This window comes from Ornithorhynchus anatinus, chromosome X5, assembly GCF_004115215.2.
Source record: "Ornithorhynchus anatinus isolate Pmale09 chromosome X5, mOrnAna1.pri.v4, whole genome shotgun sequence".
Lineage (NCBI taxonomy): Eukaryota > Metazoa > Chordata > Mammalia > Monotremata > Ornithorhynchidae > Ornithorhynchus > Ornithorhynchus anatinus.
The window spans coordinates 9210202-9224995 of record NC_041753.1 but is presented as its reverse complement, the minus strand read 5'-3'; the positions used below and the strand labels follow the sequence as shown (position 1 = coordinate 9224995).

The 14794-nt window shown below is 45.2% G+C and overlaps 1 protein-coding gene and 1 pseudogene across 2 annotated transcripts; both read left to right on the top strand.

The window, feature by feature from the left end:
* Positions 1–380: 380 nt before the first annotated feature.
* Positions 381–12914, top strand: ORNANAV1R3212 (vomeronasal 1 receptor ornAnaV1R3212). Of its 2 annotated transcripts, XM_039910716.1 has the most exons (3): positions 381–672; positions 1213–1398; positions 12470–12914. In XM_039910716.1, exons 1-3 carry the CDS (start codon positions 455–457, stop codon positions 12483–12485), a joined length of 420 nt encoding a protein of 139 aa, XP_039766650.1. In that variant the 5' UTR covers positions 381–454; the 3' UTR covers positions 12486–12914. The 2 variants fall into 2 exon arrangements, with proteins under 2 accessions (XP_039766650.1, NP_001240533.1); NM_001253604.2 differs by lacking the exon at positions 12470–12914 and having other exon boundaries at positions 455–1402.
* On the top strand, positions 12485–13140 carry ORNANAV1R-PS3430 (vomeronasal 1 receptor ornAnaV1R-ps3430 pseudogene; annotated as a pseudogene).

Sequence of the window (14794 nt, the reverse complement as noted above, 5' to 3'; positions counted from 1 at the left end):
CTCCAGCCAATCCACCATGACTCTCAGGGGATGACTGTACATTATACAACACCTTCCTGTTGTGGTGCAGATGGATTCACTGCAATGGCAAGGTGGTTTGCAGATAATCACACTCCAAACCCCAGCAGGACAACAAGGGTGTCATCACTAATTCCTAGAATTAATTCTAGTGGATAAGCCCCCTGAGGTCAAGGGTCATATCTACCAACTCTATCGTCCTCTCCCAAGAGCTTAATAGAATGCTCTGCATACAGGGAACACACAATTAATACCACTAATTGGTCGATTGATCTGAAACTTCACCCAGTGTAGTGTCATCTGTCCATCATGCTGAAGGAAAAAATGTATGACAACTTGACTAAGGGTTTCAAATTATGACATTGGAAATTAGAGAAATGCCTCTTTGGATTTCTTTTTGAGGTGTCCTGAGCTTTGCCTATCTGAAGCCATCAAGATGATACTTTGGAATGACCTGTTCTTCACAGTTCTCTTCATTGCTCAGACTGGGATTGGTCTTCTAGGGAACTCAATACTGCTTATGTTGTATGTCAGCATCTTCGTTCTCCAGCCCCATCACAAGAAGCCCATTGACCTGATCCTAGCCCACCTGACTGTGAACAACGCAATGACACTTCTCACCCAGGTGGCCCCTGGGATGGTTCTAGCCTTCAGGTGGGAGAATTCTCTGAATGTCTTTGGGTTTCAGTTAGCCCAGTACATCAGGAGAGTAGCCAGGGGTCTTTCCATCTGCAACACGTGTCTCCTGAGTGTCTTCCAGGCCATCACCATCAGTCCCAGCACTTCCTGCTTTTCTCAGATCAAACATCGTGTCCCCAAGTATATTCTCCCTGTCCTTCTCTCCTGTGTTTTCAATCTTTTGGTAGAAATGAATGCTGTAAAATTCACTGCCATCACCAGGAATGCCACTGCCCCAGTAAATGGTGCCAGTAGAGAATCTGGTCCCAGTTCACTGCAGACTAATGTTTTAAATCATGCTGTACTTGTGAGCCTAATGGCCCTCCGCGATATTTTATTTGTGCTGTTCATGAGTTTGGCTAGTGGCTACATGGTGGTTGTGCTACACCAGCACCACAAACAAGTTCAGCAGATCCACAGCAGCAGCATCTCCCCCAAATCCTCCCCTAAGTTCAGAGCCACCCAGACCATCCTGCTCCTCGTCACCTTCTTCGTTTGCTTTTATTGCATCAATAGCATCCTTAGATTATCCTTGAATTATATGAAGAAGGATGACTTGAGGCTTTATGATCCTGTATTATTTCTGGCCGGATGTTATGCATTCTTCTGCCCCCTGGTGCTGATCAGCAGTGATCCTCACATCTCCAGATTCCGGGCATCCTCTAAGGGAGGAGTTAGACACTTCACCTCCTGTGAATTCAGGTAACTAGTAAGGTAACAATAATAATAATGATTATAATTTTTGTTAAGCACTTACTATGTATCAAACACAGTATTAAGTATTAGGATAGATACAGTGCAACCCAGTTGAATACAACCCCGATTCCACATGGAAATCACAGTCTAAGAATGAAGGGGAACAGACATTTCATCCCAATTCTACAGATGAAGAAACTGAGGGACATAAAAGTTAAGTGATTTTCCCAGGTCACAAAGCAGGCAAAGACAGAGGTCTAACTCGGTGTTCTCTTCTTAACTGGGAATGAAATCTCTGTTGCTTTGGCCCAGAATAGTTGATCTGTCACAGTGCTGCCATGATTCTAGAGAACACTGGCCTTTTTTCTCCGATAGGAGAAAGGAGCCTTGGACTCACTCCAATTGAATTCAAAATGAGGGAGAGAGATCAAAAGTGACCAGACTCAGTTTTGGGGGGGGGGGGGGGGGAATATGTTTCAGTTATGCTTCCGTTTTGGATTAAGAAGTGTCACATTCTTCAGGATAAACTGTTCTAAGAGTCTGCTTCTTCGCTATGACAGGAGACTTTCCAGAGACTGGAGGGAGGGATGTCACCTGTCCTTGACTTCTGAGCTCATAGGAAGAGGAGTGAGTCAGGCTGGAGGGGTAGATTTGGGAATCATCTACATAGAGATGATAGTTGAAGCCATGGAAGCAAATGAGTTCTTCAAGAGAGTGGGTGTAGATGGAGAATAGAAGGGGTTTTAGAACTGAATCTTAAATTACTCCCAAAGTTAGGGGATGGGAGATAGAGGAGGATCCCATGAAAGAGACTGAGAATGAGCAGCCAGCGAGACAGGAGGAAAACCAAGAGAGGACAGTGTCAATGAAGCCAAGGTAAGAAAGTGTTCCCAGGAGAAGGGAGTGGTCCACAGTGTTGAAGAGAGCTGAATGGTCGAGGAGGCCATTTGATTCAGCCAATAGGAGGTCACTGGTGACTTTAGAGAGGGCAGTACCCTTGAACTGGAGGAAGCAGAGGCCAGACAACAGGGGGTTCAGGAAAAAAATTGTACAAGAGGAAGTGTAGGCAGTGGGTGTTAGCAACTCTCATGAGCAATTTGGGAAAGTATGTTAGGAGGGTGGTGGGGCAATAACTTCAGGGTTCTGTGGGCTGAAGGGAGGGGGTTTTAAGATAAGTGATATATAGGCAAGGTTCAAAGCAGTGGAGAAGTAGACATTGACAAGTGAGTGGTTGAAGATGGCAGTCAGGGAGAGAAGAAAGGAGGGGTAAGTGTTTTAATAAGGTGGGGAAAGAGGGGTTAGGAAGTGCAGGTGGAGATGGTAGAATTTGAGAGGAGGAGAGAGCTCGCCTCCTGAGATACTGCTGGGAAGGATGGGAGAGTCAAAGCGGGTCAGAAGGAAGGAGTCATTGGAGAGTAGTAGGGGAGATTCTAAGAAAAGTGGCCATTAACAAAAGAAGTGTTTTCATTGGAAATATCTGAAGGAAACCTCTCCACTGGTACGATTTCTTCAAGTGTCCTTCTCTGTTTCTCTTCACAGTGAAGAGACTCATTCCCCCCCCCCCCCCGGCAAGTCACTTCACTTCTCTGTGCCTCAGTTACCTCATCTGTAAAATGGGGATTAACTGTGAGCCTCACATGGGACAACCTGATTACCCTGTATCTCCCCCAGTGCTTAGAACAGTGCTCTGCATATAGTAAGCGTTTAACAAATACCAACATTATTATTTCCTTCTTCTTTTACCCAGAGCAGTACATCACTGTCAGTCCCATCTGTTTTGAGTACTCCAGGGCAGCTATAGGTGTGTTAATGTGCGAGGTCTGATATACCTGTATTGTAGTCTTAAGCATTTTGATACTCACCCCAGCTCTATACCCCTTATGGAAATTTCTTCATAGTCTACTATTTCCTCTTTCTGTAATTTAGCTTAATGTCTGTCTTGCCTTGTAGACTGTAAACCCCTTGTGGGTAAGGATCACATCTACCAACTCTATCATATTGTATCCCCCCAAGAAATTAGTAGTGCTTTGCACACAGTAAGTGCTCAAAAAATACCACTGATTGATTGATTGAAAAAAGACTCTTCTCTCTTTTTCTATGCATCTATCTTCCTGTATATGCTACTAAATACAAACTAGTGAACTAAATTGTACACTATTTTTCAAATTCTAAAATCATTTCCTCAACCCTTTAATGATCCAAGTTCAAGGAGGCAGGAGACCGAGCCAAATGACGTCTCAAAATTACCACTACTTTCCTGCTGTATGACCTTGGGCAAGTCACTTACCTGCTCCGTGCCTTAGTTTCCCCCATCTCTGAAGTGGGGATTAAATGGCTGTTTTACCTTCCCCTTACTCTTAGAGTCTCATGAGGATGGAGACTGTGACTGATCTAACTGCACTGTACTTATCCCAGTGCTTAACACAGTGCTTGGCACCTAGCAACTCAACAAATTCCACACGTTACTATTCTAGATCTACGATTCTGCAACTAAGAAAAGTACAGGTGTCAACAGCGCTAATAAAACCCTCATAAAATAATTTCCAGAATGACACCTTCTGCTTATTTGATAAACTGTTCGATTAATTAATTCCACCTTGACCATTATTCAGTAGAGAACTAGTAAATGGGAGAAACTGTATTGCTTTTCTAAGTTATATTTGATTCCTCCTGAGGACAGTGTCCCAGCAATTGCAAGTGACAGAGTGATAGACACTCTTCAGGGAGATGAGCTCATGCCACTTCATCCCTATAAGTTGCTGCCCTGGCTGGACCCCTTCAGTCATCAGTAAGACAAACCTTTCCATTTGCAGTGCAGTGGGAGTAATCTCACCCAGGCCAGGTGAGTGTCTCTTCGGGAGTCAGGCTCTGAAACGGCAAAGGGCCGAGATTAGTCAGGGATCAGCATGTCTGGGGGTGGGATGATTCAATAGACAGGCTCGGGAATGGAATCTATGGAAATGGTTGATTCCTTAGCCCTCTCCCTGACCTAATCTTGATGCGGCTGCCTGGCAGAATGGAAGGAATTTCAAAGAAGGGGTATGAAAAACCCAGGTTTCTCAATTTTGGCCCATTGCCTAACCATTAATAATTGTGGCATTTCCCCAACTATTGTTCTCTTTGTGGCCTTCCCTCCTCACCCAGTTCTCTGTCCCCTAACCCTGGCTTATCTTCTTTTGCCCCAGGAAATATGACTTCAAATTCTGGGTGAGGAGTGAGGTGGGGCAGGGAGGGAAGGGAGATGAACAAGTGAAAAGACTCTCTGGGGTTGGGTTGAGGTGGTCAGGGGTGTCTTCATCCTCCTCTGGTCACCTCTCCCAGTGTCCCAGAAGATAATGAATAATGGATAATGAAGCTGAACCCAACTGTCCTCCGCAGATGCCACAGCTTGGCTACAACACCACCCAGCACCCCCAAGGCTATACCACCTCATTTCCCCAATCCTAGCCCACCAATTTAGCTACTATAGGGCAACTGTGTCCTGGTCCTAAATGTGGTGTCCTCCATTTCCCATCTCTTCTTGGTTTCTCTCTCTTTTTTTTTTTTACTATGATATTTGTTAAGCATTTATATGTGCCAGACATTGTACTAAGTACTGGGTAGATATCAGGTAATCAAGTGGGACATGGACTATGTCCCACATGGTGCTCAGAATCTTAATCTCCATTTTATAGATGAGTTAACTAAGGCATAGAGAAGTTAAGTGACTTGCCGTAGATCACAAAGCAGTCTAAGGTGGAGTCAGGATTAGAACCCAGATCCCTCTGACACCCAGGTCCATGCTCTATTCACTAGGCCACGCTTATTCTCTTCCACCCAAGGGATGTGTTGAATTTAGTGATTCTATTGAAGCAGCATAGCCTAGAGAATAGAACATGGGCCTGGGAGTCAAAAAGACCTGGGTTCTAATCCCAGCTCTGCCACATGTCTGCTGTGTGACATTAGGCAGGTCACTTTTACTTCTCTGTGCCTCAGTTCCCTCATCTGTATGGGGATTTATGAGGATTAAGAGTGTGAGGTCTATGTGGAACAGGGACTGTGTCCAACCCGATTATCTTGTATCTACCCCAGTGCTTAGAACATAGCCTGGCACACATAATTAGCACTTAACAAATACCATTATTATTATTATTATTGTTAATTCATGACATATTAAAAAGGATTAAGCACTTGATTTTCACTTCAGCCCCACAGCATATACGTACAGATTGGCAAATTTTTAATATGTATTGACATTTGTCTCCCCCTCTAGTCTGTTAGCTTTTTGTGGGCAGGGAACATGCCTACCAATTCAGTTGACTGGACTTTTCCAAGTGCTTCTGTGCAATGCTCTGCACCCAGTAAATGGTCAGTACATGTTATCAACTGATCGAGTGACTGATTGACTAAATTCATTTGTTGTACCATCATTTGATAAGCTTTTTGCATCACTGATTGCACTTTCACCCACCCTCTCTGCATGGTGCCTGCAGCCCTGGTACTTCTCCAGCAAGGTCCAAGCTTCTGATATATATCTGTGATGATCGATTTCCCATAATCCTCTTTCCTCTCCCAAACCACCAGTACTATCCTTCACATGGAGCCTGCAGCTCTTTCCTCTGTCTGAAAGTCCTGCCCCTTCCAAATCTCCCATGCCACAACTTTTTTTCCCCTTTTCACAGATGGGGAAACTGAGGTTCAGAGAGATTAAGTGACTTTCTCGAGATCACATAGAAGGCTAGTGGCAGAACTGGATTTAGAACCTAAGTCTCTTGGTTCCCAATCCCAGCCTCTTTCCATTAGACCAGGCTACCGTCTGAGTATAATCCTTTCCACCCTGTTTGCATGTGAAGATTGTCCCTTATTATAGAGATCCATCTTGGAGTCCCTTCCTCCCCACTGCTCCTGTTCCCAAGCCATTGCTGTCACTACATCAGTCTGTGTTCTGCTGCTGCATGTGTGCTTGAAGTTTTGTTTCTGCCCCTGTAAATTCAACAGTATTGAACCAATAGTAGGTTTAATGCTGAGGGTTGGCATAGGAAGTAAAACTAGTTTGCTGGGCAGTACCGTCACTCTTTAAGCACCTATCTTCCCCTGACCTGGGCGTTTGGAGAATCATTCCGGGCTCCTCAGTAGGCTCATTTGACATGGAAGAAATAACTCCACCTTATGGCTGGCTCGGTGTGTGTCTCTGGACTTGTCTCTGTCACTGTGAATATTCCTGCCTCCGTAGTTCTCGATGTCTCTGCCCAGTGACTGGTGGCAGGAAAACTGTTGCCTTTTTTAGTTCTAAGGAAAGAAATAATCTATCTCCCTGCCTTTCCTACAGGGGCGGTGAACATTAAACACTCCAATCTGGAAGGGGGTGACTGTTTCTCACTGCAGGTTTTTAAAAGGCAGAGAACAATGACAAACCCAAATCACACTTCCCAATTTTCCCCAAATGATAAAAAAGGCCCAAAAGAGAGAGAATAATTTTTAAGAGTCCCTGAGATAGGAAGAGGCCACAGACCCCCAACGTACCCCAAGGATGAACAGGTGAACCCAGGGCCCATTCTCTGCCCATTCCTTCACTGTGAAGATGGCTGTCCAAGGGAAGAAGTGGATTCTAGGAGGAGGCTCCCTCCATGTCTCTAAATTGCTGGTCTCTTGGCTGAGAGCACCAGATGAGAGGTTTCACTTCTCAGTCTCTCTTGTGGAATGGATTCCCTCCCCTGTCTTCTGAATTCATTATGTGAACCCAGTCGTCTTTCCCTACAGGAGAAAGAGGACATTGCTCTCAGGGAAAATGGCAGCTGGGTTGTTATTCGTCCATACTAGATCCATTTATCGGCTTGTGCAGAAAAATAGAATCCTTTCCTTTTTTAAAAGAAATAGTATTTGTTATGCACTTCCTTGTGCTAGGCACTGTAGTAAACGTTGGGGTAGATACAAGCTAATCAAGTTGGACACAGTCCATGTCCCATATGGGGCTCACAGTCAATCCCTATTTTACAGATGAGGTAACTTAATAATGATTAATAATATGAATGATAATAATGATGATAGTATTTGTTAAGTGCTTACTCTGTGCCAGGCACTGTTCTAAGTACTAAGGTAGATACAGGGAGTAGGGTTTTCCCATGTGGGCTCACAGTCTTCATCCCCAATTTACTGATGATGCATCTGATGCCCAGAGAAACGAAGTGACTTGCCCAAAGTCATGCAGCTGACAAGTGAAAGAACAGGGATTAGAACCCATGACCTATGACTCCCAAGTCCGTGCTGTTTCCACTAAGCCATGCTGCTTCTCAAGCACAGAGAAGTTAAGTGATGTGCCCAAGGTCCCTTTAAAGGACTCAGGTTTTCTCAGGGCTCAGAAAGTCCAACTATGAGATGTCAGAGATGACTGAAAATCAGCAAATATATAACCATTACAGCCAATCATTGGAACACAAGAAACCAGTATTGTTACAATGAAGGTTACATCGTTGTTATTCCTTCTGCTCCCACCGTTTGATTTCTAGCATTATCTCTATTATCATCATCATCACTATCAACTCCATCCACCTCCTCCTTCTCCCTGCCATCACCTCATTTTCATCAACATCATCAGTAATATCATCATCAATGACATCATCAGTATCTGTATCATCATTGTCATCATCAGTAGCCATATTAGGAATGGCTGAATGCCACTGCCTGATGATGGCAGGTCTGAGCTCAGTGGGCAGAGGGAGGGCAAAGATGGATGTGATCCCTGGGTGCCTCACACCTCGTGAAATGTGAAGTGACTCTTTAGTTTAGCGGAGGTTGAGCACACCTATCTTCATTTTCTCCACCTGATCTTTTAAGCCTTCCTTTTCTCCCTCCTACATGTCTTACAGGGTGCCCAGGAGCCTGTTGCTAGCTCCTCCACCCACAGAGCAAACCACATCTGAATCACCAGTTCCACTGTTCCTTCAAACAGTGTAAAATGAATAAACACCATTCTGCTCCATTGGGCCTAGGATTGCTGGGTGACCTTAAATGTGATGAATTATTATTATCATTATTATGATCATCATCGTTATTATTATTATTGCTAACAGCTTACTTTGTGTCAAGCATTGTCCTAAGTGCTGGGAGAGGAACAAGTTAATCAGATCAGACACAGTCCTGATCTCGCATGAAGTTTACAATCTAAGCGTGAGGGAGAACAGTAATTGAATCCCCAGTTTACAGATAAGAAAACTGAGGCACAGAGAAGTAAAGTGACTTGCCCAAGGTCAAACATAAGGTTCTGTGTGAATCATTTCCCAGTAGGCCTCCTATGGAAAAGACATCACCTAAAGGGTCATAGACAAGAGATTAGGATCAAGATGTGAGAGAAAAAGGAATTTCTGAGAAAAAAAAATGCATATGTACATATATGCACATATATGTATTTGTGTATATATAGACATTTGTTTAATGAAATAATTATAAACAGAAGTTACAATTATAATTTATAATTATGGTAATTCTCATATAATTATTTTATGCAATATAATTAAATTTGTAATTTTGAATACAATTATTTCAAATGAATTTCATATATACACATAACATATGTGTTATTATTACATAATAATTATTATTATGGTATTTGCTAAACGCTTACTATGTGCCAAGCACTGTGGTATATACAAGGTAATTAGGTTGTCCTACATGGGGCTCACAGGCTTAATCCCCATTTTATAGATGAGGTAGCTGAGGCACAGAGAAGTGAAGTGGCTTGCCCAAGGTCATGCAGCAGACAAGTGGCAGAGCCGGGATTAGATCCCATGTCCTCTGACTCCCAAGCCTCTGCTCTTTCCACTAAGCCAAGCTGCTTCTCACTAAAGAATGGTAGTTGTTAAGCGCTTACTATGTGCCAAATACTGTTCTAAGCGCCGGGGTAGATACAAAGTAATCAGGTTGTCCCACGTGGGGCTCACAGTCTTCATCCCCATTTTCCAGATGAGGGAACTGAAGCACAGAGAAGTGAAATGTCTTTCCCCAGGTCACACAACAGACAAGTGGCGGAGCTGGGATCAGAACCCACGTCCTCTGAGTCCCAAGCCCGGGCTCTTTCTGCTAAGCCACACTGCTTCTCTACATATGGGCTGCTTCTCACATAACTATATATATTATATATATACATACTATATATATGCAGTGTGAATGCTTAGGTGCATATGTACATAAACACATGTACACATAGCATATTCACACCGCATATGCACATACTAATTTAAAGGCAGAATAGAGTTGCTCTGGCTCGCGTTGTGTGGGGTTCCTTCACTCTAGACCCTAGTCTGGCTAGTCCTCCCGATTGGTCGAGGAGGAGGAGGAGGAGTGGCCATCCCTTGCTTTCCCCACTTCCCCAACCCCCCACCAGATTGTGCTTCTCAGCTAGCACAGTTTTGCAGGGAGCAGGGAGTAGATGTGTGGGGGACAGAGGTCAAAGATGGAGATAGGAAGAAATGAAGCCTCAAGTTATCAGGGGTCATTTCCTCCTTTCCCCTATTTTCAGGTGTACTGGATATTTCTCCCTCCTTTGCTCTCATCCTCAGCCTGCAGGACCACCCCCCTCCGCCTCCCGACCACCCCTTTCCTCTCCCAGGGCACTGTCAGGAAACTCCCAGTTGTAACAGCCTAATCAGTTGTGTGAAGCTCTGAGAACAGTATATAACATAATGGCACCCCAGCTGATTGCTTTGTCAAGTGGAGATGAGATAATTCTCTTTACAGGGAGTCCCTGTTCTCCTGTCCCACTTCTTCTGTTGACAAGATAATCACAATCATGGAGGGGGGTGAGAACTCATTCCATCCTTTCCCTATAAATTCTGCCCCAGCCTCCCTCTTAAACATTGTGAGCATCAGATCTGCACCAGCAGCTACCACCTTGGTGAGTGGTTCTTCCTGTCTCAGATTCCTAGGAAGGGTTTGGAAGAGAGTGCCTGAAACTAGACGGGGAGTTGAAAACCTGGTTGCTAAGACTCTGTGTTGGGCCACTGTAGTTATCATACACTAATAGCATAATAGCTTAATATCACTTACCATGCATCAAATACTGGGATAGCCTCCCTGTATGATGGAGTGTTTTATGCTTGCCACCCTGGAGGCGTTGGTTGTAGCACTTAGTTCTAACTGTGTTTCTTCCATTTCTTGTGGATTGGTTGGGAGTGATACTGGGGGTTGGAGGGCAGCTCTCAGGAGATATCCTTGCCCTCAGAGTCTGAATAAAGTACCACAGTGACAGAAGAAAAGAGGTGGTCTGGGGTCATGGCAGTCAGAGGAAAGGGTATTATTATACTATTATTATTATAGTATTTTGTTAAGGGCTTTCTATGGGTCAGGTACTTTTTTAAGTGCCAGAGTGGATACAAGTTAATCAGGTTGGACACAGTTCCTGTCCCACGTGGGGCTCACAGTCTAAGTAGGAGAGAGAACAGGTATTTAATCCCTATTTTACAAATGAGGAAACTGAGGCCCAGAGTTGATCGAGTAAAGTTACTTGCCCAAGGTCACATAAAAAGCAATTGGCAGAGCCAGGATTAGAACCTAGGTCCTCTGACTCCCAGGTCCTTGCTCTATCCACTAGGTCATGCTGCTTCTCCAAGCTATTCATTAATTCATTCATTCAATTGTGAATGCTTACTGCGTGTAGAGCACTGTACTAAGCACTTCGGAGTATACAGTATCACAATAAACAGACACATTAGAAGTCATTGAGGGTGGAAATGCTGGGATCCGGGGTGGTGACTGGGGCCTTAACCCGACACAGCGAGACACTCCTCCTCACCATCCTCCAGCACTCACCCTGTCTAGGACCTAGACACCAAAGAGAGCTACCTTCAGTCAGCTCAGAGAGCTTGGCTCCTAGAAAGCAGACACTGAGTGTCAGATCTCCCAGCCTGTTCCTGGCTCTTCCCCACTATAGACATTCCCACTGTACCAGAGCATGGACAGGCTGATCCTTACCGCTGGGGAGACAGGCCAGAGACCAGTTCAGACCTTGGGGTGGAGGCTTTCCTGAATGGACTTCCCCAAATTAGAATCCACTGAGGCCAGAGTTAGAGATGGGCACAACCAGGAGCCAAAGTTATGGAGTGAGATTCCAGTGATAACATTTGCTGAGCTGGTGGGAGAAGCAGATTTTCCACTGATGAGGAAGCCCACACTGCCCCCTCATCACTCTTAAGGCCACAGGTGCCACTTTTTCATATGCTTCCCTGTAAATGCTCCACTTCCCTCCTTGGTCTTCCCCATGCCAACTGAAACCAGTTCATCACCTGAAATCTCTCCTGCTTTTTTCTTGTTTTCAACACAGTGTGGTCTAACCGGATCTGGCAGTCAGAGGACCTGGGTTCTAATTATGGCTCCACCCTTTGCCTGATGTATGACCTTGAATAAGTCACTCAACATCTCTGGGCTTCAATTTCCTCATCTGTAAAATGGACATTAAATACCTGTTCTCTGTTCCCCTTACACTGTGAGCCCCATGTGGTACAGATACACTGTCTGATGTGATTGCATTGTGATTGTATGTACTATCCTTTGTTCCTCCCCACAGTGCCTCCATCCAGGGCTCAGTCCATTGGTGCTTAGGACATGTGGCCTGACTGACACAGTTTTCATTTATCTGAACCCCATTGTCTAGTTTCTCTTAAATATGAAGCCCACTTATCTTGTCTTATGTTGTCGAGTCACCTCTGACCCAGAGCAACTCCATGGACACATCTCTCCCAGAATGCCCCGCTTCCATCTGCAAACGTTCTGGTAGTGTATCCAAAGAGTTTTCTTGGTAAAAATATGGAAGTGGTTTACCATTGCCTTCTTCCATGCAGTAAACCTGAGTCTCTGTCCTCAAATCTCCCCCATGCCTCTGCTACACAGCACCGGTGAGTTTTGACTTGCCGCAGATTGCCTTTCACTCCCTAGCTATTGCCCAAGCTAGGAATGGAATGGGTATGCCTCCGTTTGACTCTCCCTCCCATAGTTGAGACGGGTAGAGTACTGGAAACTCTCCAGGTGTGATCCTGAGAGGAGATGAAGCCCACTAACAGAAGTTCATTCACTTTCTCACTTCCTCTCACGCTGTCTTTCCTTCCAGGGCACTCTGGCGATGATGATCTCAAGAGACATAGCCCAGGCTGTCTGCTTCCTCTCCCAGACAAGAGTTGGGGAAATGGGAAATTCCCTCCTGATCACACTCCACATCTCCATGTTTCTTCGGAACCACAAGCCAAAGCCCACGGACCTGATCATCATTCACCTGGCCATGGTCCACACCATGATGCTCCTTACCATCTTGGTGACCGTGGGGGCATCTCTGCTGGGGCTCCAGCTCATCCAGAGTGACATCGGGTGTAAGACTTTCGCATACATATACTGAGTTTCCCGTGGCCTCTCCGTCTGCATCACTGGCCTCCTGAGTGCAGTCCAGGCTGTCACCATCAGTCCCAGGAGCTGTCCCTGGACCCAGCTCAAAGTCGGCACCCCAAAACGCATCTTGTCGATTTGTGTCTTCTTCTGGGTGGTAAACCCACTGATTAGCAGCAACCTTCTGCTCCAAGTCATATCTCCCCAAACATGACCAGGAGGGGGCCATGATTTCATGATAACAATTGTTCCATCACCTCCAACGGCGCCACCCTCCAGGGCTTTTGTCTTGCCCTGATGCTTCTGCGGGACGACACCTCTTTGGGGCTCATGAGCCACGCCAGTGCCCACATGGTCCTTTTCCTCTACTGACATGGCCAGCGGGTCCATTCATTCAATTCATTCAATAGTATTTATTGAGCGCTTACTATGTGCAGAGCACTGTACTAAGCGCTTGGGATGAACAAGTCGGCAACAGATAGAGACAGTCCCTGCCGTTTGACGGGCTTACAGTCTAATCGGGGGAGACGGACAGACAAGAACAATGGCACTAAACAGCGTCAAGGGGAAGAACATCTCGTAAAAACAATGGCAACTAAATAGAATCAAGGCGATGTACAATTCATTAACAAAATAAATAGGGTAACGAAAATATATACAGTTGAGCGGACGAGTACAGTGCTGTGGGGATGGGAAGGGAGAGGTGGAGGAGCAGAGGGAAAAGGGGAAAATGAGGCTTTAGCTGCGGAGAGGTAAAGGGGGGATGGCAGAGGGAGTAGAGGGGGAAGAGGAGCTCAGTCTGGGAACGCCTCTAAGGTCCAGCATCTTCACACCTCCAACCTCCCCGGTAAAGCCTCTCCAGAGAGAAGACCTACCCAGAGCATCCTGCTGCTGGTGAGCTGCTTCGTGACTTTCTACTGTGTGTACCTACTACTTTCCTACTTCCTAGGCACATCCTTAAAGGATAATTTCATACTTAACAGTGCTAACAGTGCTAACGTGTTTGTGGTCAGTGGCTATGCCACTATCAGCCCCTTTGGGCTGCTCCAAAGCAACCCAGGAATCGTTAAGTTCTTGTCTCATCTTTTGTCAAAGAAAAGTCCCCAAGGCCCCCAGGTGGCCACTATTGAATTGAGGACTTCTTTTCCTCCCCAGCAGCACCTGTGACGTTTCAGTGGGAAGGAAAAAGAAACCCTGGATGAAGTGTAAACAGCATCTCATCCTGTGGAAGGACTCCCAGACTCTAATCACTAGATTGTAAATTCCTTGAGGGCAGGGATTGTGCCTAACAACTCTGCCAACTCTCCCAAATGCTTAGTACAGTGCTCTGCCTTCAGAAATGATGTCATTTAGGTTTACATGGGTGGGGCTTACTGGTAATACTAATAATGTGCCAAGCAATGTCCTGAGCACTTGGGTAGCTACAAGATAATGTAACCCACATGAGGCTTACAAGTCTAAATTGGAGGAAAACTAGACATATTACAGATGAGAAGACTGAAGCAATCCCATAGCTTCCAGGTTTGTGCTCTTTCTACTAAGTCATGCTGCGCTTGCTTCCCACAGTCATTCCCTTGAAACCCTGAGTAACTGTGGCAATAATATTTATTAGGCCCTTAGTGTGTGCACAGCACTATACTAAGCACTGGGAGAGAATATATAGGTGGAAATTAGACACAGTCCCTGTCCCTCAGGGGGCTCACACTTTGCATGGGCTCTGCATGGGCTCTGGAGTTTTAACTAATTCCCACCTACTTTTGCCCATTTCCTCCCCTGGGATTAGCAGGATTCCAGTTGATATCATCAAGGGAGTGATTCATTGACCTCTCATGCAAATGAGTTTTTTGCCTCTGGAAGAGTTCCTCAGGAGTAAGCAGTTTCTTTCTTCTAGAAACTTCTGGAACTTTCCCCCTTATGGGATGGGATGGGCCTGCTGAACCATCACAGGAGTCTCAGAGAAATTTGAGCCTCCAGAATCGTGGCTCAATCTTCCATAGTTTTCTTTTTTCATATTAATTTATTTATAATAATAATAACTATGGCATTTATTAAGCAC